This window comes from Daldinia loculata (assembly GCF_022478755.1).
Source record: "Daldinia loculata strain CBS 113971 unplaced genomic scaffold F4817scaffold_13, whole genome shotgun sequence".
Taxonomy (NCBI): domain Eukaryota; kingdom Fungi; phylum Ascomycota; class Sordariomycetes; order Xylariales; family Hypoxylaceae; genus Daldinia; species Daldinia loculata.
The window spans coordinates 337,719-363,637 of record NW_026054867.1 but is presented as its reverse complement, the minus strand read 5'-3'; the positions used below and the strand labels follow the sequence as shown (position 1 = coordinate 363,637).

Genomic DNA, 25,919 nt, shown 5'->3' with positions numbered 1-25,919 from the left:
AGCGTCCCATTAGAGTTCCGCTGCACATATGGGGTCATACCCAGAAAGTAATTTGTCTTTATCCCCTTTAATTCACATCCTTTAATGCATATCTTATACGGCCTTTTAGCATTTGGTACCTAAGTGGCTACTACCTCATTGACGTAATGGCACCGGGTCTAAACAACGACTTACTAACATCATCACCCTCATACCTTGAACCTGTGACGATGGAAGTTAGGCAACTATTGTATTTGGGTCCAGCCCGTTTTCTGGTCTACCTCCTTTTCAAAATATGAATCGGTTAGGGTCATTCCTGCTATTTCTTGACAATTTGCGTTGACTCGATAGTATGTGTTTAATCCCAGAGACAAGTAAGCTCTAGCGTTTAATTCTAAGAGATCTCTGTTACGGAATGGATATACACAGTATCACTTTTGCTTTTGTTTGGTTGCCAAACTATTAACCATATTGGATGTATTTATCACTTATCACATTGGGAAAATGAGGGCGATGGTGGCTGAAACATGCATGCGTGGTGAAGATGTAGGAATAATTCAGCGAATCGCCGATGGCTACGTACTCCAAGCACAACAGTGACAAGTGTCAACCCTAAAATACATTCGCAGCTAATTGATTTATTCTCTTGGAGGCTAGTCATGTCGGAAGGTCAGTTCCAGCCTGAATTGCTAGGAGTTGATACTAACCCGATGAAAGGTAATTTCCTTGGTGCTCATGCCATGAGTTCTGATAATCTGATCACCAGCAAAGCATCACCTTTTCAAGGCGAGCAGAGCCAAAACCCAGATGTGCCGTTAGTCTCAGATGAATATATCCGAGAAGATGATTCGTACGGAGGACTCAAAGACCTATTAATCTCTGGCCAAGATGACGAAGACCCGTCAAATAAATCGCCAAATCTCGAGTAAGAAAGCATCAAGAAAATGAGAACCTAAAATATTAGTCTAACAGTTGATAGTATCGTTCACGTTACTGAAACGCGTGGGGGAGTCAATGCACTCCATTTAGAAAGTATTATCCGTGACCATAAAACGGGACGGAGGGTAATGCTATCCTCATGCGATGTTTCTTGCCTGCTTCTTGGTAATCTCAGTCGAGAATCTAACCCATAACTATGCGCTATGCCTGCTTGATGATTTGAATACTATTGAGCAAAAGGATAAGGCAGTTAGTGGTACCAAATCCAGTTGCGGAAGAAAATCATGCTTATAGGTCATTTGTAGTGTAGAAAGTCGAATCGGAAACATGCTATAGTGTTTATAGCCTATGATCTCGGGGCTTCGATTGTCAAAACAGTACGTTATCCCGTCTCTACTCTTAAGAAATACCATTAATCATTGCTACCTACATTGAGGCTATCTCGATCGCCACAGAAACCGAATATAAATGGCGCGACATCTTCATGAACTCAGCGATACCACGTCCCCTTCTTCTTAACGCCAAAGCAAATCCCAATCTAGATCCTAGATTTGGTAGGCTTATCCGTCGAGCAAGACTGCGAAAAGAAACCAAGGTCGTTAAAAAGTTAATCGAACGGAAAGCGAATGTTCACCTCACAGACGTATCTGGGCCGAGTCCGCAGTGCATTTTTGCTATCGATAACCACGACGCCGGGTTAGTGAAGCTTCTCCTGGATGTCGGCGCTAGCGTCGATGATACTATAAAGAATTGTGGCAGAGGTGTTACTCACATTGTCATTACCCCTACCCCGGACATTATTGGGACTATTCTCAAGTACTGCACAATCAGACGCGATAATTGTGGCCAAACACCGCTCATGGCCGCCAGAACTAAAGCGATCCTGGACCGTTTTAGAATCTCGCTAGAGGAGGGCGCCGACGTAAATGCGCAAGACGACGAAGGAGCCACGCCGTTGATCACTGCCATTAGAAACAACATGTCATCCAAGCTCATCGACTTGTACCTTTCCCAGCCTAACATTAACCTCAATCTCTACTCTAAGACGTTGGGCAGCGCACTACACACAGCTTGCCATATGCTTCATTTTAAAACAATCAAGAAGCTGATTTACCATGGTTCCGATGTCAACCAGGAGCTTCCCATATTCAGATCCACGCCCCTCTTAGCTGTTTGTATTCCAAATGAGGAAAGATGCAAAGAGAATTTGGGTCTTATAGATAGAATCGTAGGTACACTAGTCCAGGCGGGGGCCAACGTCAACGCGACCATCAGGATGCCCGGCGTCACGTTTCAAAACGTGTTCTCCGTAGCCGCGTTTTATGCCTGGCCGGGCACAATCTACGCCCTTCGAGGAGAGGGCGCGTCTGCCGAAGCGAGAGACTCGCTAGGGAGGCAAGCGATTCACTTCGGCGCGGCGAATGGGTTAGAGAACCTACGCATGCTACGCTACTTTCTACGCGAACCCGAGAGGAGGTTGACGGGCAGCGACAACTTCGAGAAGAACTGCTTACACTGGGCTGCGCAGTTCGGACGTGCCGATGCCTTAGAGCTGATCCTGTCACGTTTAGAACGGCATGAGCGATTCAAATACTCAAACGCCCCGGACGTGGATGGCTGGACGCCCATGTGCTGGGCGATGAGGGCCATCATAGACCCAACAGTTCGGAATACAATAGGAAGTGAGCCTATAGATTACGGAGGAACGGTGCGATGCCTTCTCGAATACGGGGCAAGGCGAGATATCCAATGCAAGATGGGCAAGGGGCAGAATGCCGAGACTTTCACGCTACTTGAGCTGGCCCGTCTACACAACGCCAGCTCTGATCTCATTTCACTCGTCAAAAATGGGGTTGGGTACGGGGAGAAATACATCCCCAAAGACGACAACCTAGATAAGAAAACCTACTGCTGCCATCCTATATTTTGTGGTATATGCTTCTCTGTAAGTTATGATTCCAAATATACCATAAATACTGAAATCCAAGATCAGGCTCACTGGTTATCAAAACTGGTCTTTAGTACCCCCTATAGCGTCTTTTCGTATGTCTTCCTTGACTGACACGTAAGCACTTATTTAGCAAATCTACGGAAAGGTATACGTATGTAACATCTGCCACGATTTCTACGCCTGTAAGAAGTGCTATGGTCGGATCGACGAGTACCATGCGATACCTACCATTGACGATACGGAGACGCACGTCTTCAACGTCCACCCCGACTACAAAGAATTTCACGAACCACCATCACCACCAGCAGCCTCAGCGGACAACAAAGCTAAACGAGGCCTTGAAACAGGAGCCATGGATGTTAGTCATAGGCTGGCTGATAGTAACAGCAATAAGTCTGCGGTTGAAGTGGAGGACAATTCTCATGTTATTAATAAGGATGGAGAGATGGGTGATGGTTAAGATTCTGGATAAGGCGTCCAGAACAAATGAGACTTTCAGTACCTAATGTATAGCTCGAGCTTCCATAGTCGCCTAGGCTTAGGGTTCCTTGCGGGACGACGAAGTTGTTTCAATGCTTCTGTCAGATTGAACCCCTGATTAGTGTCATAGATAAAAAGTAAATGTCAGGATAGATAAATTAAACTATTAACACCTGCCGTTCTATCCTCTTTCGAAGGCGCTATGTGCCTCTTATATAGGTACCCAATCCTAGTAGATATACCCCTAAATATACCTCTAACCCACTTATCCCCCGACAGCTTCTTGCCGAAGGACTCGACCTTTTTTTGTAGAAGAAACTGAATAATCAAAATGTTTATTTACTCGAAGTAACATTATGAGCAAGGGTAAATAGGTGGTAATAGAAGATACGATGGGCAATCAATTCCAAGTTCTACACAAATCCAAGAGCCGCCACTCGTTCCAAACGTCAACAATGTCTATAAGGGAAAGGTATTTTGCAGCGGATCATTAGTGTCACTTTTCTCAAATCAAGAATATTGTTTTGTACTCTAGTACAAACGCTTCGTACGGACAAGTAGGCTTATTCAAACTAGTCTCTTACTACTATTACTGTTTACAACTCATGTACCTGAGTCAATAAGTATACTCATCTTCGATGGCAAAGTAGTACTAATAGAGTCAATTTTCGGAGTTTAGAAGTAATATATAATAACCTTTAAGAAGATTGGTAGCTCTGACAAGTCACTCAAATAGCATTCACTGCGCATGTATTCGTTAAAAGCCGTATTTATTGATTAGCTATTGACAAGCTTGCCGCCGCGCATACGGCGGTCTATAATTGGTGATAACCCAGGTACAAAAAAAAACCATAACTCCTCAGCCCAGCTGTTCCCAGGAATTTCTTGAAAAATTCTTCATCCTTTTTGCAGGGTTCTCTGGGTGGTATTTACACTTTGCAAGTTCGGGTTTTGGTACAGCTGATCGAAAAAATATCGCATGAACATCACATCCCTAACGACGCCTCCTGAATGCTGTTGACGCGCTAAACGCCCCGCGTCATAAGGCGGATTCCTTAATACAAGGTTTGAGAACATAGGAAAGGATTGTCGGCCGAGCCGCTACTTTTCATCAGCGGTACTATTGGGTATTCGACGACCGCCTTATTTCAAGTCAGAATCTTCTCAAAAAGAGTTGTCCTCCTGTATTAACTCCGACCCCATTGTCATGATTGTATCCTAGTATGATTTAACACTCGGACTACGTCCTGCTAGTAAAATCCTCCTTCCGGCATCACAACCGTTACCTAGTGTTCGTAACCTGCACCTCGTTGCCACGGACTACTTCCTGATTAGTCTATATTAATTACTAAATTTTTGATGATGCTTACCTAGCATTGTTCTGTGCTCGATATGAAGGAGGACTGCCACTGTGCTGGTGTTGCAAGGGGGCGCTAGGTCCGGTATAGGGGCTCTGAGCCCTTGGTGGACCACCGGCGGCCGGGAATAGAGGTACCGAGGGATCTACTGGGGACTGGGGCGAGTTCGTGTTGTTGCGGCCGTATGGGTTGCTCGGGGCTGACGTAGGGACGTTTAAGTTTGACGAATCCGTACGGCGGCGGAGTTCAGCAGAGGATATCGACTCGTTGTCATCGTCTAGGTCTAAGCCGTGCTTATAGCCTGCCTTATCACCGCGAGCGGTGGCGGCAAGGGCGTCCAATTCGGTAGTACCTGTGAGTTGAGATTGCGACTTCATGAATGACGTTCGGTCATCAGCCATAAACTGGTAACGACCATCGGGGTTCTTGCGATAGAAGACCAGGGTGGTCGAAACAATGACCATAATTAGGAGGATGGTGGCAAATATAGCATTAAGGAAGAACAAAATAAGACCGATAACGCCATTGACTAGCGGAGGCTGGTTAAAGACATCCGAGAAAATCAAAAGGAAAATGGCGTTGATAAAGTTAACGCAGAAAATGGCAATGTTGAACGAATTAGTGCTCTTGTCCATCCACGGTCGGAGTACACTAGCGGTAATCAGAGCAGCAGCTTCGATCAGGAGGAATCCGATGGCCTGGGCAGTGCTGTTGCCTTGCGAGAAGGCGATGAACATGGCCTTGACTAGAGAATATCCAAGAACCGGAATGATGAAGTAATACGCGGAGGCACGGAACTGGACGTATAGGAATCCCCACTTGTTCAACGCCTGGGGATCGGAGAAGAGGATGTACGCGGGGTTCCGGTGCATAGCAACCGAGCGGCGAGCGATTCGAATGACCTTAGAGGCAGCCCAGCCCAGAGTGGCCGTCATTCCAACAATGAAGAACACCGCTAGAACTACTTCAGCAGGCGAATCGTTCTGCGTGAACTCCCAAAGACACAAAATGGCCATCTGAGGGTAACCAATGAGGGTAAGTCGGAACAGAATACCCTTCAAGACCGTGAGCCATCCATTGCGGAACTCGAGGAAAGTGTCACCTTTCATCCACTTTTGCTTCACGGCCAATTCGCAGAGACCCTTGAACGCAGCCACGGCACCAATGGTAACGACAACGAACAGGCAGAAAAACGTCAAACCAGTCATGAAAAGGTTTGTCGTCTCGATACCGGCTCTGAAAGCTACACGCTGGATACCATACACGAGGTAACTGCCTGAACCCGTCATCACGTTACCGCGCTTCATCAGTGATGAGGCACCGCGGGGAAGGATCGCAGCCGAACGTCGGTACAAGTCAACGGCAGCGTCGGGAAGGACAGAGAGAGCACGCTTCTCTACTTGCACCGAAACGGTCGTCAAAGAGTCGAAAATGGTGGAAGGCGTACCGCCAGTAGCTCGCTGATACCAGGTGAAGATATCCTGCATGAAATCGACATTGATGATACCCATCGACCACTGGAAATCCTGAGTCCACGACTGGACAACGGGGGGCAGATGGATAGAGGTTAGACCGAGAATGGCCTGGGCTTGAAAGAAGCTAAACAGCGAAAGTGCGCCGGAAGCGATGTGGGCAGCAGCGTTAGAGTGACCAAGGCCGTTGATAATAGCTGAAGAACAGAGTACCAAACCAGCAATTATAGCGAGAACCCACTTAACAGCAATCAAGTTGACAGTCTTGCCGTTAGAGATATCGGCCTCGACACAGGCAACGCTCTTTTTCGTATCGACCATTCTTAAGGTAACACGGACGGTGGCGTCTAGATCGGGGAAGTTGTAGGCAATACTGGGAATCTGAGAAGCGGCTTCCTCGCCGACAGGTAAGTTGAATTTCAATGGAATCTTACCCGCAGTCATGGGGCAGAGACCAGCCAGCCCGACCTTGCAAGGGTCGATAGTTGTCTCAATGATCTTGTAGCCATAAGCTGAGATGTCAACATCGAAATTGACTTTTCCTTCGACGGATGATGTTGCGACGATGTTTAGGAAAGCAGTGTTGTTACTCGGGGTGTAGACGACCTGGAAGAGACTGGCGGTAAACTGGGAATCCTCTTGACAATTGTTCAACGAATTCGAGGTGAGCATGGGCTCTGCGGCGATTGCGCCCGGGATAAGAGCCGCAAGCCCTGACAAGAGCGCGACCGATCTTATTGTTGACAACCACATGGTTGCTGATGTGTGACAGTGTTGTATAATTGAAGTTGTCTCTGGACTCTTCTGTCCTGAAGAAGTCCGGCGATGCGGTACCTGCTGTGTCCGCTATGTTTTCCTTTGTTGATAGTTATTCAACCACATTCGTGAGTGGGTCTAGGCGGTTGTCGACAAAGAGGCTCGTTGATTGTTCTCAAACAAACGAGCGGGCCTCGCAATCCAGAAGAGAGTAGAAAATCGGGATGGCGAGAGTAATCTGTCGTTTGGAGGGGATATTCCTACTTCTTGGTCGGTCGCCTGTCCCGAACACTTCTACCTATCCTCCCTACGTAAAACGAGTGGCGTTGAAAAAAGGGGGTTGGAATTGAAAAAGCAGGAAAGAATAACTACGACCCGTTCGCAGAATGGGCTTCTTCCTGGTATTATTTTACACCAATTAGTCGATGATGTAGGAGAGAAGTAATTAGTGGAGAGTTAGTGTAGAAGAGAGAGTTGAAGCGAGTGACTGGTCCTAAAGCATGGGAGAATTGTGTGCGCCCATTTCAAGGTGGTGGATGTAAAGGACAGGAAAAGCAAGCGGTTTCGAGGTTGGCAGGGGGGGGGGGGAGGAATGCGGGAATGTGGAATAAAATTGGGAGGTAACGCGTACATACACAAAGGGGGCTAGTCATTTCCGTATTGATTAATTATTCCATTATCTGAGCTACTCCTTCCTGATTTATCTACCTGTTAGTGGCATATCTTGTCACAGGAATGCGTCTACTGACATGATACGTACATGACAAGGTACCTACATATGTACCTAATGTGATTTCTGGGTCTAACGGCACAAATATGTACGTATTGCGCATACACTACTTGCCGATTACTTGCTGATACTTGCCCAGACTGGACTAAAAGGGTGGGCGCTTGGCTCCAAGAGAGAACTAAGAATTTAAGACTTCCAACTTAGGTTTAATTCGAACTTGATTAGCCCATCAAGGCTGCAAGGCCACATGGAAACTTGCATAAATAACTTGGAATTTATTCTAACCTCTTTGTGATTTACTCGTGAATTGATTTGAGGAAGCGAAATCTGGGTTACATCATCCCGCATCTGACATCACTTGAATGGTGAAGACGAGCTTGAAGAATTTAGAACATACCCACACCAGAGCACCCAGTGATCTGTGACCACTCCTCTTGATGGACTATGATTGACCAGCGGTTATCCCAAGTCAGAGACGAAGTTCGAAACACGGCTGGTTTTGGCGGCGCCAATGCAAGCCAACAAGGGGTAAGCGTCTCTTACATGCACTGCCACCAGACCCTCTTCCGGGCTCTTAGCAACTGCATACATGAGAACGCGCAACTCCTGCTAAGCATGCTAAGCAGCTGGGCACATTGCTTGCCTTTCTTGGTAGGTAAAGTAGGTAAGCAACTCATCTAAAGAATCCATATAACTAGATGAGATTCTAAACGTGTAAACACGTAAAAAGAATAAGCTAACATAAGCTAAACAGGACCGTTTTCTCGTACTCACTCGTATTTAATTACCTTCTTGAAAACTTACAATTGATTGCATCTCAAATTGTATCCCCGGCCAAACCGGTCTGCCGTATTGCCGACACAAAGGCCAATGAAGTCCAGTCGGCAACCGTTTGGCCGACTATTATCAATTAGTCTATCCTGTCCTGTCTTGTCTGTTTTTATTTTCTCTTCCTTGTGTAAAAAGATAGGCTGTGTTGGCTGCATTGGATATGCGACCGGGCGAGCCGTATGTACATTGCTGATCCAGCTGATCTCATCATGATCTCTATCAAGATCTTCCAATCCTGCAAGGTGTCGTCATCCGCTCCTTGTGTCTCATAGCAACCGAACTTCAAGACCTTATGATGTGCGTACCCGTTGCAAACAGCAAACATGCACGCAACAGGACTACCTAAAAGTCGTTATCTAAAATTTCTTGGGTCATCGTTTTTTGACGATAATAATTCCAAACTCCAGAAAACCGATATTTCTTGGCATCTAAGATCTTTGCGGCGTGGTATTGCCGGATACCTACCCTTACTATGGAACGTCGCAACCGAGTGATCCGTGCTAATTAACTGGGTTACAAATCTTCCCACAGCAGTTATCAATGATGCAGATCTCCGGGGCTACCTACCGGTCTAAATTACATAAAATAAAACAACTCAGCCTCACGAATTATTACAGCTGGAATTATTAACTTTGCACATGCATGTACGTATATGTTTTCATTATCGTCAATATGACTGTTGATGCACAACATGAATTGATGCATTCACTACAAATGCCTATCTAGTATTAGTCGGAAAGACTATTGTACCACACTTTCCCATATATCCCTTATTAAGTTGGACCTAAGGAAAGTACATTACCGCGCCAGGGTGGGAGGGGGACATGATCTTAGGGATTATGTCACCTTATAAGATTATTTTAAAATTTTGAATATTATTACAATAGCCCGACATTGTCACCAGGATAATATTGCATATCGAATCATCTCGAGTCTCCGTGACGATGTTTAATGAAAATAGCCTCATGTTTAAAATAGTCATAAGGATCGTGTTGAATTCGACACAATCTCAGCCTTCCAAGATCATTTCAGCCTTTCAAGATCATTTCAGCCTTTCAAAACGATCTCGGGGATGATTTTGGCCCAGGTAAGTACGACCTATTCGTAAGTATGACTTATTATACCTACCTCGAATTGCACCTGCCTCCCCTTATTGCGGCCTTATATACTGCAACAACAGGCCAGCTATTGTTTCCCGTAAAATCGTAGCAACGTAAGACTTAGCTCAATCGTAAAACACGTAGACTTGTAATTGTAATCGTAATAATCGTACTTGTAAGCCTGTAATTCGAGCCTCATCGTAACAAGTGATATTCTGTATTTTCAACTATTCGTAATGCTAATATGATGTTATGTATAAATAAATACATGCGCTTATATATTTTTTTCTTTCTTTTATTAGGTATACACATACCTAGTAACCTTATATATTTTTATACTGGGGCTGACATGATTTCGAGATTTTAAAATGATCTCCGGGACCATGTCGGAGGTACGTGACTATCCCAAAAAAGTAAGTATCTTATTTCTTAAAACCCTTGTATTTTATATACAATCTCGGAACTTCGTGACTTTGTCCTTTTGAATACGATGTATTTTTCTATAATCGTATCCAATTCAAAAGAATCACCAATTCGCATGAGGATCTTATCAACAACATTACTCATTTATAGGATCGTCAAAAGCTGTTCACGTAATTGAAATCATTTCAAATCGTCGAGATTATCCCTGAGATCATGTCCTGATCCCATACTGGCGCGCTAATGTATCTAGGAGTTGACAGATGTATTTGTTTTGTTACTTATTTATTTTGGTTGTATATCAATAAGCAAGATAATACCTATTTATTGAAAATTAAGCGTCTAGTATTTTCATTCACATATATTAGAGATGTTCTACGATAGAACTTGAATGAATGCCTAAATGGTTGTTGTATTAATAGGCTAACAGGTACCTAGGTTACATATTATGAAAACCCATATCGCTATGAGCAGCTCTACTTCGCAGACTTGTTCATATCTTCCTGTCGCGGGATACAAGCGCTCAAGTTACGAAAATGGTGCCTATTCTTACATAGCTACTTATCAGCAGAGAAACTTAATATTTCGTCTTACTATCTATCAACCAGAACGATACAAGACAGACTTAATTGAATTATAGAAGCTTCCTTTTGAAAAGAAGGGATACTAAAATTTAGCAGGGAGCTGACACCTTACGATCTCCCACCCTTCGTTGAAACCAAGGTCGAGTCCATGATCTCCATCTCGTTATCCCCTTCGCAGAAGAAACATCAATAGAGCGCTGCCTCGCATCGATAGATAGTCTTTCGGCCTCTTCTCTCCGCTGATGGCTAAGCCACCTTAACTTGAGGACCTCCCTCCCCAGCTGTGGGAAAATCCTGTCGATATTATCGCCTGATTTGGCCGAGGTCTCGAGGAACGCGCATCCAAGCCCGAAGCTTGCTGCGAGCTTGCGGCCCTCGGCCCAGGATACCTCTCGCTGTTCGTCCTCGCAGTCGGAGTTAGTACCTACGAGCATGAGACCGTACGTGCGTGTCTGCCCGATCATATCGCGAATATGGTTGTAGACGTCTTGGAGGAGAGTGAAGGACCCTCTCGATTTGACGTCATATACTAGGACAACAGCTTCCGTGATCTGTACCGCTTGTGTGAGCTGCTCCTCGCTGGACAGATGCCGAGATGGAAGTTCTAAGGCATTGATGACATAAGTTTGGTCCTCAATTCTTAGGATATGGCGATAGCCTCGTTCTTGCTCGTCAAGTTCGGATGGCCGATCCTCCTCGGCGAATGTACCGAAGCAGAACTACGCATCGTTAGAAGACAGAAGGCATGATCTTCTAGATATGATTACCCTGTCTAGAAGCGACGTCTTCCCACAACCCTTGTCTCCTAGGACGAGGAACATGAATTCCCCTGCATGCCTCTCCAGGGGAGGCAATTTATCATAACCACTATCATCCTCCTCATCGCTCGCTACCCACGCAAGCAAGGCTCGGAAGTATCGAATCTCGTCTTCGGTCCACATAGACTCGGACATCGCATTGGCAAAAATGTATACGGGAGCATAGGAAAAACAACTCCATATTTGGATGAGAAGCTCAAAGCAGCTAATTATATAAGAGGAGGCGCTCGTGAATTACAATATTACGGAAAGGTATAACACAACCACGAGAATCGGTAGATTCTGTGATGCCTTGCAATGGGCCCCTTCAATTCTGTCGAATGTTACAGAGGTCCCCTCCGTGTGACGAAGGAGTCGCAAAGATCGGGAAGCGAAAACGTTTAAGGTGATCGACTACTATCTTCTCTGCACGATCCGGCATCGAAATCTTGATGGAAGCGTCACTGCCTATTATCGGGCGATGGCAGACCAATCTGTGCACGGGTAACTCCCGAAGCGCATTGCATGGTGCATTCCATTGCTTACTTGCGTAGCTGCACCCATCTCGCTTGGATGATATATTGCTGAGTTTCTCCGCAGCAACGTCATCGTCGGGATTATATATGGTGTATAATTGTTTGCTCCAAGTTCTTAGACTTGGCCGCGACGTCTCACATTTTTATCCTATACTTGCAAATGAAGCTAAGACCTCTCGTTCCCTTTTTTTTTTTTTTTTTTTTCCCGGGCGGTTAGACTATCAATAATGGCGTTCACACTGACCAATCTCAGCGTCGAGTTTTAGTTGCTAGTCCTGCTCCTAGTCGGTGCGGCTGTGAAAGCTGGACATAAACCGGGGACTTTCCAGGATAAGGATCCATGACCATGGCAGCATGTCTGACCCCAACTTCTTAGCTTCTTGATGTCTCCTCCTGTTGCCTGGGAAGCTTGGTCCACAGCTGAAGCTGGCGACCTGTTGCTGGCTTGCCCACTTGTTTGGCCATTAGCGGCTGAAAATGATTGAATACCTACCTATTGTTAGAGTACGGGCATTGAGGGAGGATATTTCTCGCATCTGTCTGAATGATCTCTTTCTCCTCTGTCCATGGCGCGCTTCTTCCGTATGCGACTACATACTAGCGGAACTTGATAGAGCTTCCTACATGCCGTAATAGTTTAATACGACATGCCTATAATACGCATCTGATCTACTAGCCCTTCCTTTTCCAAAGAACTAGACCATTTTTGTTGTATTAGTGGTCAACTATAGCTTACGAATCCACGCGGTACAACCGGAACAAGAAGTCAAGCAAACGGTACTTACAAGCGGAGAGTTAATCTGGACGTACGGCGCTCACAGAGTCCTCATTTGAACTTCGATGAGTGTAACTTGTGGGTTTACTACTGGAGGAAATATCTTGCGATCTATAGCCTAGAGATAATTACAGATCTGTATAGCGGGAACACAGGACCACCGCATCGCCGTTCGTTTCATCAGTCGAAAATAGTGTAGTGTAAACTACCTAATCTAGTAGGACTCCACCATCGCTTGAAGATAATGCGACCGTAGGCATGGCCTATAATAACCATTTCCAATTTACGCCCCGGCAACCCGCACACTACCTGAACCACAAAGTCTCCGATCTGTCGGACAGTCCGTACCACGGTGAGACATCCTCTGCCGGAATTAGGGGCCGGGAGTCCCTCGTGTCACTTCAGTCCACCTACGAATCTCAACAGTTAGACGGCACGTCAGATGGAAATGCCTATAGGTCAGGGCCATCTTGGTCACTACCCTTTGTTGGATCTGGAGGTGGGCGATACCAACCCGTGGCGCCTCCCAGCCGCTCCAACTCAACTTTCGGGCGTTACAAGAGCGTCCGTGTCAGACCCCAAGATACAATTCACGAAGATGAGAGTATCGACATGTCCCTGCTCCGCGCAGCTGCGCCACTTGGACGCTCTGGTCCGTACGACCCCGTCACGGGTTACGAGCCAGCAATTGATTTATCTTCCTTCTCCGGACCTATGGGTTCCCAGGACCAAAAGTTTGCCAAATCGCTACAAGCGAAGGAGGCCGGGGGCCACTTAACCGGGGGTATAGGGGAAGGGATGAGTCCGACAGCAACCATCAAGCGAGAACAGCTTATAGCAAGCTCGCCGTCTCTTAAAAGGAGCTTCACCAGATCTTTTTCTATGAAGAGCGCGTCTAGTTCAAGATCGAGGGCGGGGCTAAAGGAGCTGGGACAGAGTGAGGCCAACAGGAGGGGAGACGTGATAGAAGTTATCATGGAAGAACCTGCAGACTTGAGTACGATGGTTGGACCTAACGTAGTTGGGTCGGATCCAACCCGTCGGTACTCACAACTCCCCAGCAAGGAGACGAAGACCGAGGTGTTTTATCCACAGCCTAATTGGAAACCGTTCTCTATGAGGTGGCCATATAGTGAGTAAATTCCGAGTAAATCTGCCCCCCTTCGACTATCTGTTTCATGGAACGTAGCCCCGAGTTATCGAATAATTCCTATAAACATCCGATGATTCTAATGTAATAGACGAGAATTATCACTGACCCTAATTGCAGTAACGGGTTTGATTCTCCTATCCGTCGGCCTCGCCATCGCCCAGGAGATCCTCTTCCAGAGGTCTGCCGAGACTCCTCTCATCAAATTCCACAACGCCACTGATCTCGGACCTGGCTACTATTTCATCTTCAAATTCGTCCCAACGATAATCACCGTCACGTATGGCGTGCTGTGGCAAAACACAGACTTCGAAGTCAAGCGGCTCGAGGCCTTCTATCAGTTGTCCAAGGAAGGGGGAGCGCTAGCGGCGGAGTCAGTCAACGTTGACTATATCACCTTGTTCAACTTCACCCGGCCGTTTCGCGCCCTGCAGCGGAGACACTACGCAGTGGCCACCTCGTCCTTGGCAACTCTTCTCGCCGTATCCTTAGTCCCCACTCTCGGCGCGGCCGCACTGGTCGTGGGGCCGGACCGGCAGGTACGGCTTTCAAACCCTGACGTCGAGAAGACCATCACCATGAACCCTATCCTATCCCGTCTTCTAACCATGACTTTCTTCGTCATCGCAGTACTAGGGTGCGTGCTATTCTATCAGCTTAACACGCGACGCTCGGGCCTGCTCTCAGATGTCAAGGGGATTGCGGGACTGGCGTCGATGGCTGTCGTCAGCCACATCATGATGGACTTCAAGGACATGGACATCGCCAAGCCAAAGGACATCCATCACAAGCTCAAGAATAGGCGGTACGCCTTGCGCAACTCGTCATTGGTTCCTGAGGATTTCGAACAGGTGTCCGCGCTGGAGAGCGATAGATACAGGGACGCGCATCTACCCGAGAACCCGCACCCGCTCATGCTGCGCGCTGAGGGCTGCATACCCTTTATAATCGGGATATTGATGTTCTTGGGTTTCATACCGGTGTTTTTGTTTACGCCAGCTAGCGTGCTAACGAATAAAGCGCCCTGGGTCGTCACCCTCCTCGCAGTTTTCATTAAGCTGAGTTGGGGCAGCCTGGAGACGGCGATCCGCATGATGGAGCCATACTACATCCTCTCGAAGCGGCACGCACCAGCCAAGACGCTGACCCTCGACTACACAGCCATGCCATTCGCGGTAGTCGCCGCGCGTGCGCTCTTCAACCGGCACTGGATGGTGTTCTTGGTTGGGTGGGGCACCATCATGGTAGAGGCTCTCACGATCTTCGTCACTAGTCTGGCTACTGTTGAAGGCCGAGACTTCTTAGAGATACTAAGCAGGGCAGAAGACCACAACGACGAGCTAGGCGACGAGTTCCTACAAAAGGGCGTCGGCTCAGGCTCGGAAACAGTGCTCTCGTTCACGGTGTCCCTGGTACTAACCGTCCTAATCCTGATATACCTATTCGTCGTCGCCACAGCGATATTTATCCGCCGGCGCCACCCGTTTCTCCCGCGGCAGCCGAGCACGATCGCCAGCGTGCTCGCGTTCGTGCACCAGAGTAAGATGCTGTATGATTTTGTTGGGACGGCTAAGTTTACCAACGCGCAGATGCGTGCGCGGCTCGAGAGCTTGGGTAAGACGTATGGCCTGGGGTGGTTCTCTGGGCGCGATGGATATGTGCATTGCGGTGTCGATGAAGAGGAGCTCAGTGGGAATTATAAGCATGGTGTTACTTTCTCGCAGGGTAATAAACCTTGGCTTACGGATTGGCAACACTTCTAGGTTGAATGCATTTAGAATTCGCTTAAATACTACCTACATTTCTGCTTTACTTGGTCTTGACTTTGGAGTTGTCTTTACCCTTCTGCTCCTCTCCTGTCTCCTTCTAGTAGGCTGGGCGTTCTACGTATGCTATATTGACTCTGAAAGGGGCTCTATTGAAAAGACTAATTTGTTTTGGTCAATTGAATAGGTAGGTTCCTTCCTAAGGACAAGCTTTCCCCCCCCTTCTCTCTCGATCCTTTTTAATATTTGTATTCAATGAAGCAAATTACTTATTCAATTTTCATTCCTATTATCTATCCAAGTCCTTGTACTTTTTCCTTCCTTTTAATTATACCGATGGCAGTGCATAGGACGTATTCTCCGAGTCGTCGTAATTTGGTAGTTACTTCTGTTGCTGGATATGGGAGAAGCACCAGACCTAGGGGTATTGAACAAGTAGCCAGAAACTATGTCACTTACACCACACAAATTACGAGTAATGGAACTTGGTACAGACACTCCATTAATTACCTCTCAATATCTACCACATAATACTCTGCCAATATACCTACTCAAGTCTAATTGTCTTTTATCCCCAAACCTTAAAAAGGCCGAGGACAATTTCCCATCCATTTCTAGCAATAGTCCTACCAGCTTATCATGATATATCATACTTATACTTAATGCTTAAGCAATCGTTGTGTTTCTCCTACTTCCCCCAAATCTTTTCATATTCTCAAATATCCATCATCAAAATTAGTTTGAACGCTCAGAAAACAACGGCGTTGACCGGCTGAGTTAGATGCATTCCGTACAAGTATCATTGGAACAACATTCCCATAGTAAATAGGAAACTAGGAATAACTATCACGCCCAGCAATTTAGGACCATTTATGTGCTTAGGAGAAGGCTAGATGTTAGTAAACATGGTTGAGTTCTTATTAAATTTTACGTTGTCATTCGACATGATAAACTTCCACCACCGCATATTCGAAATGTTGCTCATAAAATAATTAATGAAAAATTAGGTAAAAATATGCACGGAACTTGCCGAAGGACCAGCTAAATATTAAGCGAACCCTTCGCACACATTCTCGCCGAAATAAAGCAAAAAAGATGACCACCCTGGGGCTCGAACCCAGAATCTCCTGATTACTTGTCAAGCATGTTTTTACTCATGCTCGATCGTAGTCAGACGCCTTACCATTGGGCCAAGCGGCCTTCACGTGCTTGGTGAAAGCCAATTGCTGATAAATTACTATATATCGGTTTGGTGATACAGCCATCCGACTTGGTCCGTGCACGAATACTTCTACGTAATGAGTTAACCTAGGCAATATCGATGTGATAGGTCTTTTCTTCTTCCTTGCAGAAATTCTTGGTAGGGCCAGTATTACCATCCCCAAGTACAGCTGTACCAAAATCTACCACCAAAATTGCCTATTCTATGCGATGTCGAATAAACATGTTACACTTAATAGGTAGCTACATGCCTCCGGGGACTCCTTCTGCTGTTATTGGCTGATATTTGAGCTGACGGCGCTACGTAGCCCCTCTGAGCTGGACGGCAGTACCTAGGTAGGCAGTTATAAGATTAGCATTTGATTCAGATCTCACCAATCCACTTCCGCCCCAAGTATCCCCTCTTAGGTCCAAGTGTTTCGGAGGTAAGACGAAGGATTGTCGCCCAGACATTACTGATGTACCTATAACTACTCGTAGTGTAATGCCAAAGTATGGGTAGAATATGAATTGCTTAGTCATCCTTGAGAGATATCAAACGGGGGTTGAAGTCTTTTTAAGTATCATCCTTACCCAGATATGTTTGGGGGTGTATTTGTGAGTTTACCTACCATCTATGACACAGAGCGCTCTTGATATCTGTCTTTAAAGGGGTAGGCAAATTGCAATCATATAGTTACCTATACTTCAAACACAGTGAACTTAGGAAACTGCGAGGTTTTGAACATGAGCAGAGTTCGGTTATCAGCAAATATCATAGGCGATGATGTAGTTTGGTACCTTAAATAATTAAACAAATCAAGCGGATATGTTAAGTTATGGTCAAAGCACTGGCAATTATACGTCTTTACACCTGCTAGCTCCTTCGTATGTATAAGCTCATAGGTACATATACCTATACCCCAAGGAGATCGGAGGCGGTGTGGATCTATTAAGCTTGGTGCGGGATGAGATCCGTGTGGGGAACCCACGTAGTTGTTGCCTATAGGGTTGGATAGCATCCAACAAATAAGCGGTATTACGTCCCGAGTATAAGATTAAAACGTGCGGTGTGGTCGGTTCTCAGTTTACGTCCTCTCAATATACACTTCAGATTTTGCTAGCATACATACACGATACACGATGCCCGTCTCCATAGAACAGGCCTTAGCTTGGGAGAGAATGGACTGCCTCCCTGACGAATACGCAAAGGTCTTCGCAGAAGAACGCACGAAAGACTGGGCGACGCGTCTGAAAGAGTATTGGGTGAGACAGGCCAATAGATCCACAGAAAAGGGGCAGATACAGCATGTCCATGGGGATACTCTGGAGCATTTCCGCCTCGCGCGTAGAGACACCCAACCCGAGTTCCACGGCTTCAGTGAGTAGTATCTGGAGTCACTCGTTCTGTCAAGACTCAAAAGTGAAATAAATACTTTGACGGCGCTGTATCGAAGAGATATTATGTTTCTGCATATTTCACTCTTTTACCTTTCTCTCGTCCGGCCGACCAAGTAGAATGATGCTAATCCAGAGTACTGTAGTGCATCTACCTCGTGAGATTCGTGCTATGGTCTATGAGTATCACCTACTAAAAGGGACAATATTCATGCCGAATACGGCAGGTATACGCTACGGAGTAACCTATAATATCAAGCATACTCGTGATTATCATGGACGGGTGTACCCGCGGTATAAGGGCCTTCCGAGTAATTGGGGGGTCAAGTATTGGCGAAGCATTGGCTTAATTTGCGGCGTAAGCCACGCAATTCAGGCGGAAACGATGCCAATGTTTTATGGGCGCAACCGTTTCGTCTTCCCGTCCGGTGATATCAACTTCCCCATGCTCCGCCGCACCGATGAGAGCCTTCCACTTTCCTACTGGGTCTCTAATAAAATGCGCGACATAAGTCACACTTTCGACATGCGGGACGATACTTGGACCAACTTCGAACGCAGCCATGTGGTGCGTTCCCAGCTATACGAAGAGGAAGGCGTAGATGCGGAATTCGACTCGAAAACATATATGCGGCAGTTTCACGACTCCGCAGTGAATGAGTTGCTCTCTTCGTGGGACGAACGTATGATGGATGTGCAATATATGAATTTGAATCGGCTCCAGATAAGCCTCGAAGAATGTTATTGCAGCTTGGGGTGCTGTAGACTGGTTAACGCCGTTTTAGACAGACTGGTGGATGCCGTTAACGCAAAGCCGAGGAATATTTGGCCAAAGGTCATTGAAGTTTGTGGATGGAACGACGAAGCAGAAAAGGGTGTAATCAAAGAGGCGCTAAAGACATTATCCATAGATGAAGCACCGATTAAAGTTCGATTCGTGGGAAATAACAAAGGGAGGAGGGCTATGGAGGGGGGTTTTCTAACGCAATAGAATTATTAGCATTATAAAATTAGGCTTTATACTATGCAGATATACACATGTGGCGGAAAAGGGGTGTAATACATAGATGGTTATGAGACGGTACAATTTATAGATATCTTCTCGTCCGACTAAAGCCATACTTAGTATAGCTACTGCCTATAAGCAAGACTGACTTAGATTCAGCCCTATCGCGCTTCTACCAGTCACGACTTCGCTTCCACTACCGCGCTGGATCTTGGCGGGACACCCCGGCAGCTCCATAATTGCTGACTGCAGTTTTCGAGCTGAATCAAATCAATTTGCCTTTGCAGTTTTAGAGTCTTGGCTGATCTTACTGCAGTACACAGTGTCTTACCAATCCTCCATCTACCTATGAGAACAAAGGCAATTCTTAATAAGTGGCTAGGATGAACCTGGAGGCGGTCGAGATGCTAAAGCGAAAACAACTACGGTAAAGTACCCCAAGAACATCATCTCGTAGTTGAACTCTAGAAAAGTAGCTAGGCTTACAGGACTCTCCAAACACACACGACTATGCGCCCCAGTCATTGCTTCCAAGCACTCAATGTCATACGAGCATGTAGGATATCAGATGGAGAACTGAATGTACCTATCATTATTGATGAGTTCCGCGTCGCGTGGTATCCTAGAAAGACGCATAGCCCTATCCATATATCCTTCGGGCTCGGATCCTTCGCGCCTCAGCAACCCCAAACCCATTGCTAGTGAGCCTTGTCGAACCCTAGTCGAACATGGTACAGAATTCGACAGAAATAGAAGCCACCAATTATATTTCGTTACTCTTATGTCTAGCATATATTGAATCTACCTTGTAGGGGTCAGCTTCCAGGGAATCCTCATAAAATAGTGAGATGGTCCACCCATGCCGGCATATTTTCAGAGCTGGACCATGTTCTTTTTCTCTTTCTTCCCTTCCATAGTTGGTCTTCTATGGTGTTCTCGTTCGGTGCTTCATGACCGACAATGAATAGGCTCCCAGAGACGAATGCAGGTATTGTAACTTCCTGGATCCCTATTCCGACAGCGCATCCTCATCAACCCGGCTGCGAGAACTCCCTTTGGAAATTTGTACCTAGCATCCTCGCTGCATGGGACCCGGGCTATGGACTATCAGTTGGAGGTGTAACCACATGCCACCCCAAGCCGGTGACGACCTGGTGGTTACAAGAGCGACTTGGTCCCATTCGAGAGACGATACTTAGTCTAGGACCGATTACGTGTCCGAGCGATTACTATACTGCCACAGTGTCTGCTAAAGATGCTTCGAGTACCTATGTGGCATGTTGCCCATTGTACGTTTAACGATATGCGATTTCGGAAATGGTGTATTAATTATTTGTCCGTAGAGAATATAACTTTGCAAAATTCAAGGGCCCAGGAGATACGGGCGAGTGTACGTCGGAGCTTAAAAAGGGAGCTGTGGTTACCTATGCTCAGAGGAACCCCGATTGGAAAATTACCAGTTCCAGCGTCACAGCAGATACAGCAGTATCGGCGATTCCTGTAAACGGCTGGATATTTGCCACCCCAACTGGATCTGCAACAAATAGTGCGAACAACTGCGACGCCTCCGTGGCAGATGCATTAGCGAACCATGTAGTAACAGGGAATTCCAGTTGCTCGGCGTCCGGTGGAAGTGGGATTTCAGGGGGTGCCGCAGCTGGAATTGGCATCGGTGTATCTTTAGGTGTTACCGGACTAGCAGCATTAGGTGCCGGTCTATTCATGATGTACAGAACGCGGAAAGCAGCCCGAAGGAAACCCTCGACAACCGATATCGCGCAATTCGCGAACGGTGGTGGAAAGGGTATAGAGGCCAACGCGCATGCCATACCGACGTACCCGTCCGACCATCGAGAACCACCCAGCCTATCCGGGGGATATCAATACCCACCATACGAAAGAGACGCTTGGGATGCCTCGACGCCATGCCCACCACCGCCACAAACATCAAGTACACACACACATGCCAGGACAGTGCCCCACGGGGAGATGGAGGGCTCACCGTACCAACGTATAAACGAAAGGACAATAACAGAAATAGGGGGAATGCCATATCAAGAGATAGACGGTATAATAGGAACAGGGTTCATGGGACCACCCCACCACGATTCAGAAGAGGACACGAGGAGGCGGATGGAATTAGAAGGGGAGTTTGATCGGAACGTAAAAGTATCCTTATCAACACCATGGCTAGCAGCAGCCAGGGCCGTACCGCCATCGTCGTCTTCATCATCGCATTATCACCCTCCCCACTAATGTAATTGGAAAGCAGATAGTAATGTCGACATACTATCACATACGCTATGACCCTGGGGCTCTATGGAGTCCGTTCGAAATGCATTAATCGTTATCTTAAGCGTTATACCTGGAATTCAAGTGTACACCGTATTTTAGTTGAGAATATCAACCATGTTTATACCGCCATATAAAGGAGCATACAGAGGGAAAGACATACACGGATATGGGAGGCTACATTGTTCAAAAATTCATTGTACATACTTTGTACGTAGTTATACATTAGGTAGACTTCTTCTAATGAGCCATCAGGACGCAACCAAGTGTAGATATTCGTCTACCAAAGACACCAAATTAGTACCGCTAGTAAAGAATGGATTACCTATCACCATTGTAGAAGACCGTGAACGAAACAAAATGGTAATTCGAGAGGATACGGTGCGACCGAAGTAATCCGTAATGGTCTCTTCCCTAGGACTAATAATACATAGAGAACAAGATTACACGACAACAGCCGATTAAATAGCAATACTCGATATAGCGCGAAATATTATTCTTCTGTGACTTCCACAATCAATTCAGTAGACCACCAGCCATTGAGGCCAGGAGAGCTGTATAGTTCGGTAGAACCCAGGGTCACAAGTCACAAGTACTACCCGGGGCATATACAAATCACATCTTCCGGAGTTACGCATTTTTAACTACCATCGACTCTATTCTGTCCAAATCATGTTCTGTGCTTCACAGTGCTTTCCCCGTCACCGGGGGTTTACATCATCTCAAACAGATGCGCCATCTTACATACCTCTTAGAAACATGTAGGACAGTTTAGTGAAATCAAACCATACTTTCCACAAACGACATGTTCAACGACTACCCCCAAAGTTCATCTTAGAATCCAGCTATCCGCTGTCCAACTCATCTCTAGCTGGTCTGCTAGCGGTGTCCTGGTCACGGTGCCCGTGGTAGATGAGCCCTGGACCAGGAGCGAGCCTATGGGGTATTCCCACAGTATAACCCGACGACGCCGCTTACGTAGGGGTAGAGGGAGCAGGTATTTTGGCTGGATGGTGTGGAAATCTTTAGGTATTCCCCTTTTCCTGCCCTTTGCCCCTTTTTAAATAAAAATAAAATCCTCTCATATACCCCCTTTTTGCGAAAAGGATCTCTTATTTATTGGGTACACTTATATTGGCCCAAAGACCGAGTTTTAGTTTCCACATCGACACTTAGTATATACTCCTGCTTGAAATGGGCTTGTTGCGTCTTCAATGTGAACCAACTATTTAGTATAGCTCCGAACCGATGCCGACCCCTTAGAGGCCCGATTATATGATTTGGGACAGGAACATATCAGAGTAGTCATCTGGATATGGAAATCGGTTCTCTTCTAGTTTGTACTATGGCTATCGTACACTTTATATTAACTTTACCCAGACGATGCTACCTGTCAGTATTCTCAATGGTACATGATTATTACTATGCAGTCTGGGGCATGATATATTACTTTTATTATGTATTTCCCATTCATATTTAGGGAGGATACCATACTTATGATATCGGAGTATTCATGATGCTGCAGACCGGATTGTACACCTACCTTCTAGGTAGGCATTTTTCAGTTTAACAGCCAGCACTCCAGAGTTTCCGCCCCGTTGTATTAAGATTAGTTTCAACAGCGTAATCCTCAAGGTACTCCGAAATACTTATTCTCCAGCACTAAACAGCTCCCTATACGATGGACAGTTGAGAGATCTGTTGCTTCACATTATTGAAGGAAATTGAATTCTCCAGTGAATCAAGTTGTCCCTGTTCAACTTTTCAAAAATTAGATGGCATAGGCGAAACTGTCAGTATATACGCTGTAACAATCCTTGCCCCTTACATATAGCCTACAGGTAAAGTACTTACTCATCCTTTAACTTCCTGTTGGTACTCAGGTAGTTATTCGAAAGGTTGTAAAACAATAATTGAATACTGGCATATACTTAGTTAGCTTACCATATGTCCTTGAAGTCAACATATCAACATATCGTAGTATTCACTTATGAATAAAGCAGTCATAGAAGGTGAGTGGTCAAAAAACATAAGCTAGCCATCCGATGGCTGGTATCTGGAGGCCTAAAACGAAGGTCCTTTATCCTCCCAATCATAACTTTATTCCAGAAGCAATCCTGACTATGGTATATGAGGGGTCTTTCCTACCTAGGATTACCCATAAATATCATCTCGTCTGCTGGTTTATACCTGACGAATACCCGTACTAAATATGTTCCGTCCTTTACTCCTGCAAGCTTAACAGATGGCCGACTTCCAGAACACCAATTATCTCTCCGTTTTCCACGGCCGCTAAAATAGAGTCTTCGATAATAACTGCCTCGCTACAATCAGGCGACATTAGGGACTCTCTAAGCCATTCTGCAGCCTGCGATATCCTTGTGTTAGCGCGGATGCTAATCCACTCGCTCCTGTCAACTACTAAGTTTGGAATATCAGATATCCGCCACGCCATATGCGCCGTTTCAAGCCGTCTAATACGCCTCGGGGAGGCGATCGCGTCATTAACGCGAGCCCATCCGGACTTTGAATCATAGCCTAACTTTAGTATATCTGCGCCGCAAGCCTCGCCGCTTGAATTTGGCCACTCTGGTATTTCGTAGAGTGGGATTGTGATATCGCGAATTTGAAGAGGTTTACTAAACGCCTGGCCGATGGCTCCGCCAGGATGGTTCTTTGCAAAAACTGATGTGACCGTTGGGTGTAACTCCTGAGAAGCCACCACCGCGAGCGCGTCTCCTAGCGCGAGAGCTACAGTAGTAGATGTTGTGGGGGCTGAAACGCCAAAGGATACTATCTCGGACTCATGGATGGGTGCTGGGAGGAGTATTGCATCCTGCCGCTGTCGGATGAGCTCGCACTCGTCTGGTCGGGTGTGCGAGGTGAGTACGATCACTGGTAACGTCACATCCAGGTGTGGTAGCAAAGCTAGAAGTTCAGGCGTCTTCCCCGAGAATGTAATAAAGAGAACAACATCCTTCTTCCCAATCTTGCCAAGGTCGCCATGAAGAGCTTCGGTAGGATGAAGAAAAGTCGCATGAACTCCGAGGCTGTTGAAAGTTGCGACTAGCTTCTTTGAAATATGCCCCGACTTCCCAACTCCTATTATGACTAATTTTCCTCGTTCACCTTCGTGTTTCGTTATAGCTCCTACTGCAGCACTGAAGCCCTCTATAGCAGTCGTATTAGTTCTATATAAATGGGTAAGACTCCGGAGAGCGGTCGCTTCTGTGCTTAGAACATGCACAGCACCCGAGATCCTTTGCTTTGTAAGCGAGGTGGTCTCTGTAATATGCTCGAAGCTCTCGACATCGTCTAAGCAGAGCTCTTCGATAGCGGTGCTATTTGACTCGGCTTCCCTCGGCGTTAAGGGTGAAGGCGGAGAAGGAGGGGGGACGGTAGGACGCGGTCTTAATCCTAACAGATAGACTTCGCTGTTGTGAACGGGTTGGTGTTCGACCATTGTAACATATCAGTATCATACGCTAATAGGCTGTATAACCAATAGAGGCTAGGGATCGCTGAAAATGACAACTTTAGCCCCTACACCTATACAAGACGAATTCGCCCAGTTCAATGACTCCAGAGTGGTCATAGAATAGGACCACGAGATATAGGCTCAGCCGTCCATAGCAATGAATATGACAGGTATTTTCGATGAGAATGGCTAGAGCACTTGAGATCCCTTTAGATCTTATCTAGACATGGGTAGGTCTAGAACGGAAAAAAATTTAATGGCGTTATTAGTAGAATTAGTCGCTTTGGAAGGACCTCTAGGAGACACCGCGACCTCCAGGGCCAATGTTGTTTCTCAAGCAGACCAGATTTTCTGGTGAGAATATATTGTAAGACCATTATAAGAAAGTTTTAAGAGGCAGACAAGGTGATAAGTACAAATAGACAAGATACAGTACAGTCCGGCCGGTCCGTGAACGCCGAGAGATTAGTAAAGTCCGACGCTTGCAAGGAGGGCCGATTGTCTCAGTTATCTGATGAATCATTTGACCGAATGCGGATTGGTACGGAGCAAGATAATGCACCAAAGGAGGGCTAAATGTTGACGTGTAGGGGATCAGATCTTGCGTGCTTCTTACCCCCTTACCTACATCTCCCGGCACTGAGATTTGGATTACCTATACCTATCAATATCTTGAATACCTGACAGACTGACATAGGTAGGTATGTTTGCAGTATGCCGATTGCGGCATAGAAGCGGCATGAAATCCAGTGATGTTCACTTCCTGCAATGACCCGCATAAGATTCCTTCATCTAATCTTGGCCTTACTAGATTATACTAAGAGGTACCACCCATTTAGTACATGATGTTTGCGAGCCATGTTAGGTAGGTGGCATCGAAACTAAACTGCTAGTCGATCAATGCTTTAGCACGGACAATAA

The 25,919-nt window shown here is 46.2% G+C and overlaps 7 protein-coding genes and 1 non-coding gene across 8 annotated transcripts; 4 read left to right on the top strand and 4 right to left on the bottom strand.

Annotated features, from left to right (window-relative positions):
- Positions 1-848: 848 nt before the first annotated feature.
- Positions 849-3,528, top strand: F4817DRAFT_43351 (ankyrin repeat-containing domain protein). Its single transcript, XM_049307467.1, has 4 exons — positions 849-904; positions 959-1,167; positions 1,224-1,295; positions 1,355-3,528. Exons 2-4 carry the CDS (start codon positions 1,063-1,065, stop codon positions 2,978-2,980), a joined length of 1,803 nt encoding a protein of 600 aa, XP_049160904.1. The 5' UTR covers positions 849-904; positions 959-1,062; the 3' UTR covers positions 2,981-3,528.
- A 1,002-nt stretch (positions 3,529-4,530) lies between these two features.
- On the bottom strand, positions 4,531-7,161 carry F4817DRAFT_43320 (TRP-domain-containing protein). Its single transcript, XM_049307466.1, has 2 exons — positions 4,720-7,161; positions 4,531-4,669 (listed from the first exon to the last, which is right to left on the bottom strand). The coding sequence occupies exons 1-2, from the start codon at positions 6,930-6,932 to the stop codon at positions 4,636-4,638; spliced, it is 2,247 nt and encodes a 748-aa protein (XP_049160903.1). The 5' UTR covers positions 6,933-7,161; the 3' UTR covers positions 4,531-4,635.
- A 3,511-nt stretch (positions 7,162-10,672) lies between these two features.
- On the bottom strand, positions 10,673-11,981 carry F4817DRAFT_43289 (P-loop containing nucleoside triphosphate hydrolase protein). The gene is made up of 2 exons (XM_049307465.1): positions 11,368-11,981; positions 10,673-11,319 (listed from the first exon to the last, which is right to left on the bottom strand). Exons 1-2 carry the CDS (start codon positions 11,551-11,553, stop codon positions 10,690-10,692), a joined length of 816 nt encoding a protein of 271 aa, XP_049160902.1. The 5' UTR covers positions 11,554-11,981; the 3' UTR covers positions 10,673-10,689.
- A 985-nt stretch (positions 11,982-12,966) lies between these two features.
- F4817DRAFT_357553 (uncharacterized protein) lies at positions 12,967-15,621 on the top strand (the record flags this gene model as incomplete). The annotated part of the gene is made up of 2 exons (XM_049305933.1): positions 12,967-13,840; positions 13,979-15,621. 2 exons carry the CDS (start codon positions 12,967-12,969, stop codon positions 15,619-15,621), a joined length of 2,517 nt encoding a protein of 838 aa, XP_049160901.1.
- Positions 15,622-16,720: 1,099 nt separating this feature from the next.
- On the bottom strand, positions 16,721-16,824 carry F4817DRAFT_t55. The gene has a single exon. It is a non-coding gene; the product is annotated as a tRNA-Arg (tRNA).
- Positions 16,825-17,819: 995 nt separating this feature from the next.
- F4817DRAFT_332013 (uncharacterized protein) lies at positions 17,820-19,370 on the top strand. The gene is made up of 2 exons (XM_049302594.1): positions 17,820-18,205; positions 18,369-19,370. Exons 1-2 carry the CDS (start codon positions 17,968-17,970, stop codon positions 19,211-19,213), a joined length of 1,083 nt encoding a protein of 360 aa, XP_049160900.1. The 5' UTR covers positions 17,820-17,967; the 3' UTR covers positions 19,214-19,370.
- Positions 19,371-20,108: 738 nt separating this feature from the next.
- Positions 20,109-21,840, top strand: F4817DRAFT_43263 (uncharacterized protein). The gene is made up of 2 exons (XM_049307464.1): positions 20,109-20,517; positions 20,572-21,840. Exons 1-2 carry the CDS (start codon positions 20,189-20,191, stop codon positions 21,482-21,484), a joined length of 1,242 nt encoding a protein of 413 aa, XP_049160899.1. The 5' UTR covers positions 20,109-20,188; the 3' UTR covers positions 21,485-21,840.
- Positions 21,841-23,479: 1,639 nt separating this feature from the next.
- Positions 23,480-25,300, bottom strand: F4817DRAFT_43259 (SIS domain-containing protein). Its single transcript, XM_049307463.1, has one exon. It carries the CDS (start codon positions 24,981-24,983, stop codon positions 23,745-23,747), a length of 1,239 nt encoding a protein of 412 aa, XP_049160898.1. The 5' UTR covers positions 24,984-25,300; the 3' UTR covers positions 23,480-23,744.
- Positions 25,301-25,919: the final 619 nt, after the last annotated feature.

Excerpts from the sequence above, each read along its gene's own strand:
- F4817DRAFT_43320 (XM_049307466.1), bottom strand. The coding sequence starts at position 6,932 with ATGTGGTTGTCAACAATAAGATCGGTCGCGCTCTTGTCAGGGCTTGCG. Across the intron at positions 4,670-4,719 it reads CGAGCACAGAACAATGCTAG|TCCGTGGCAACGAGGTGCAG; the intron begins GTAAGCATCATC and ends ATCAGGAAGTAG.
- F4817DRAFT_43289 (XM_049307465.1), bottom strand. The coding sequence starts at position 11,553 with ATGTCCGAGTCTATGTGGACCGAAGACGAGATTCGATACTTCCGAGCC. Across the intron at positions 11,320-11,367 it reads AGACGTCGCTTCTAGACAGG|TTCTGCTTCGGTACATTCGC; the intron begins GTAATCATATCT and ends AACGATGCGTAG.
- F4817DRAFT_43263 (XM_049307464.1), top strand. The coding sequence starts at position 20,189 with ATGAATAGGCTCCCAGAGACGAATGCAGGTATTGTAACTTCCTGGATC. Across the intron at positions 20,518-20,571 it reads TATGTGGCATGTTGCCCATT|AGAATATAACTTTGCAAAAT; the intron begins GTACGTTTAACG and ends ATTTGTCCGTAG.
- F4817DRAFT_43351 (XM_049307467.1), top strand. The coding sequence starts at position 1,063 with ATGTTTCTTGCCTGCTTCTTGGTAATCTCAGTCGAGAATCTAACCCAT. Across the intron at positions 1,168-1,223 it reads TTGAGCAAAAGGATAAGGCA|TGTAGAAAGTCGAATCGGAA; the intron begins GTTAGTGGTACC and ends GGTCATTTGTAG. Across the intron at positions 1,296-1,354 it reads GGGCTTCGATTGTCAAAACA|GCTATCTCGATCGCCACAGA; the intron begins GTACGTTATCCC and ends ACCTACATTGAG.
- F4817DRAFT_332013 (XM_049302594.1), top strand. The coding sequence starts at position 17,968 with ATGCCCGTCTCCATAGAACAGGCCTTAGCTTGGGAGAGAATGGACTGC. Across the intron at positions 18,206-18,368 it reads ACCCGAGTTCCACGGCTTCA|TGCATCTACCTCGTGAGATT; the intron begins GTGAGTAGTATC and ends AGAGTACTGTAG.
- F4817DRAFT_43259 (XM_049307463.1), bottom strand. The coding sequence starts at position 24,983 with ATGGTCGAACACCAACCCGTTCACAACAGCGAAGTCTATCTGTTAGGA.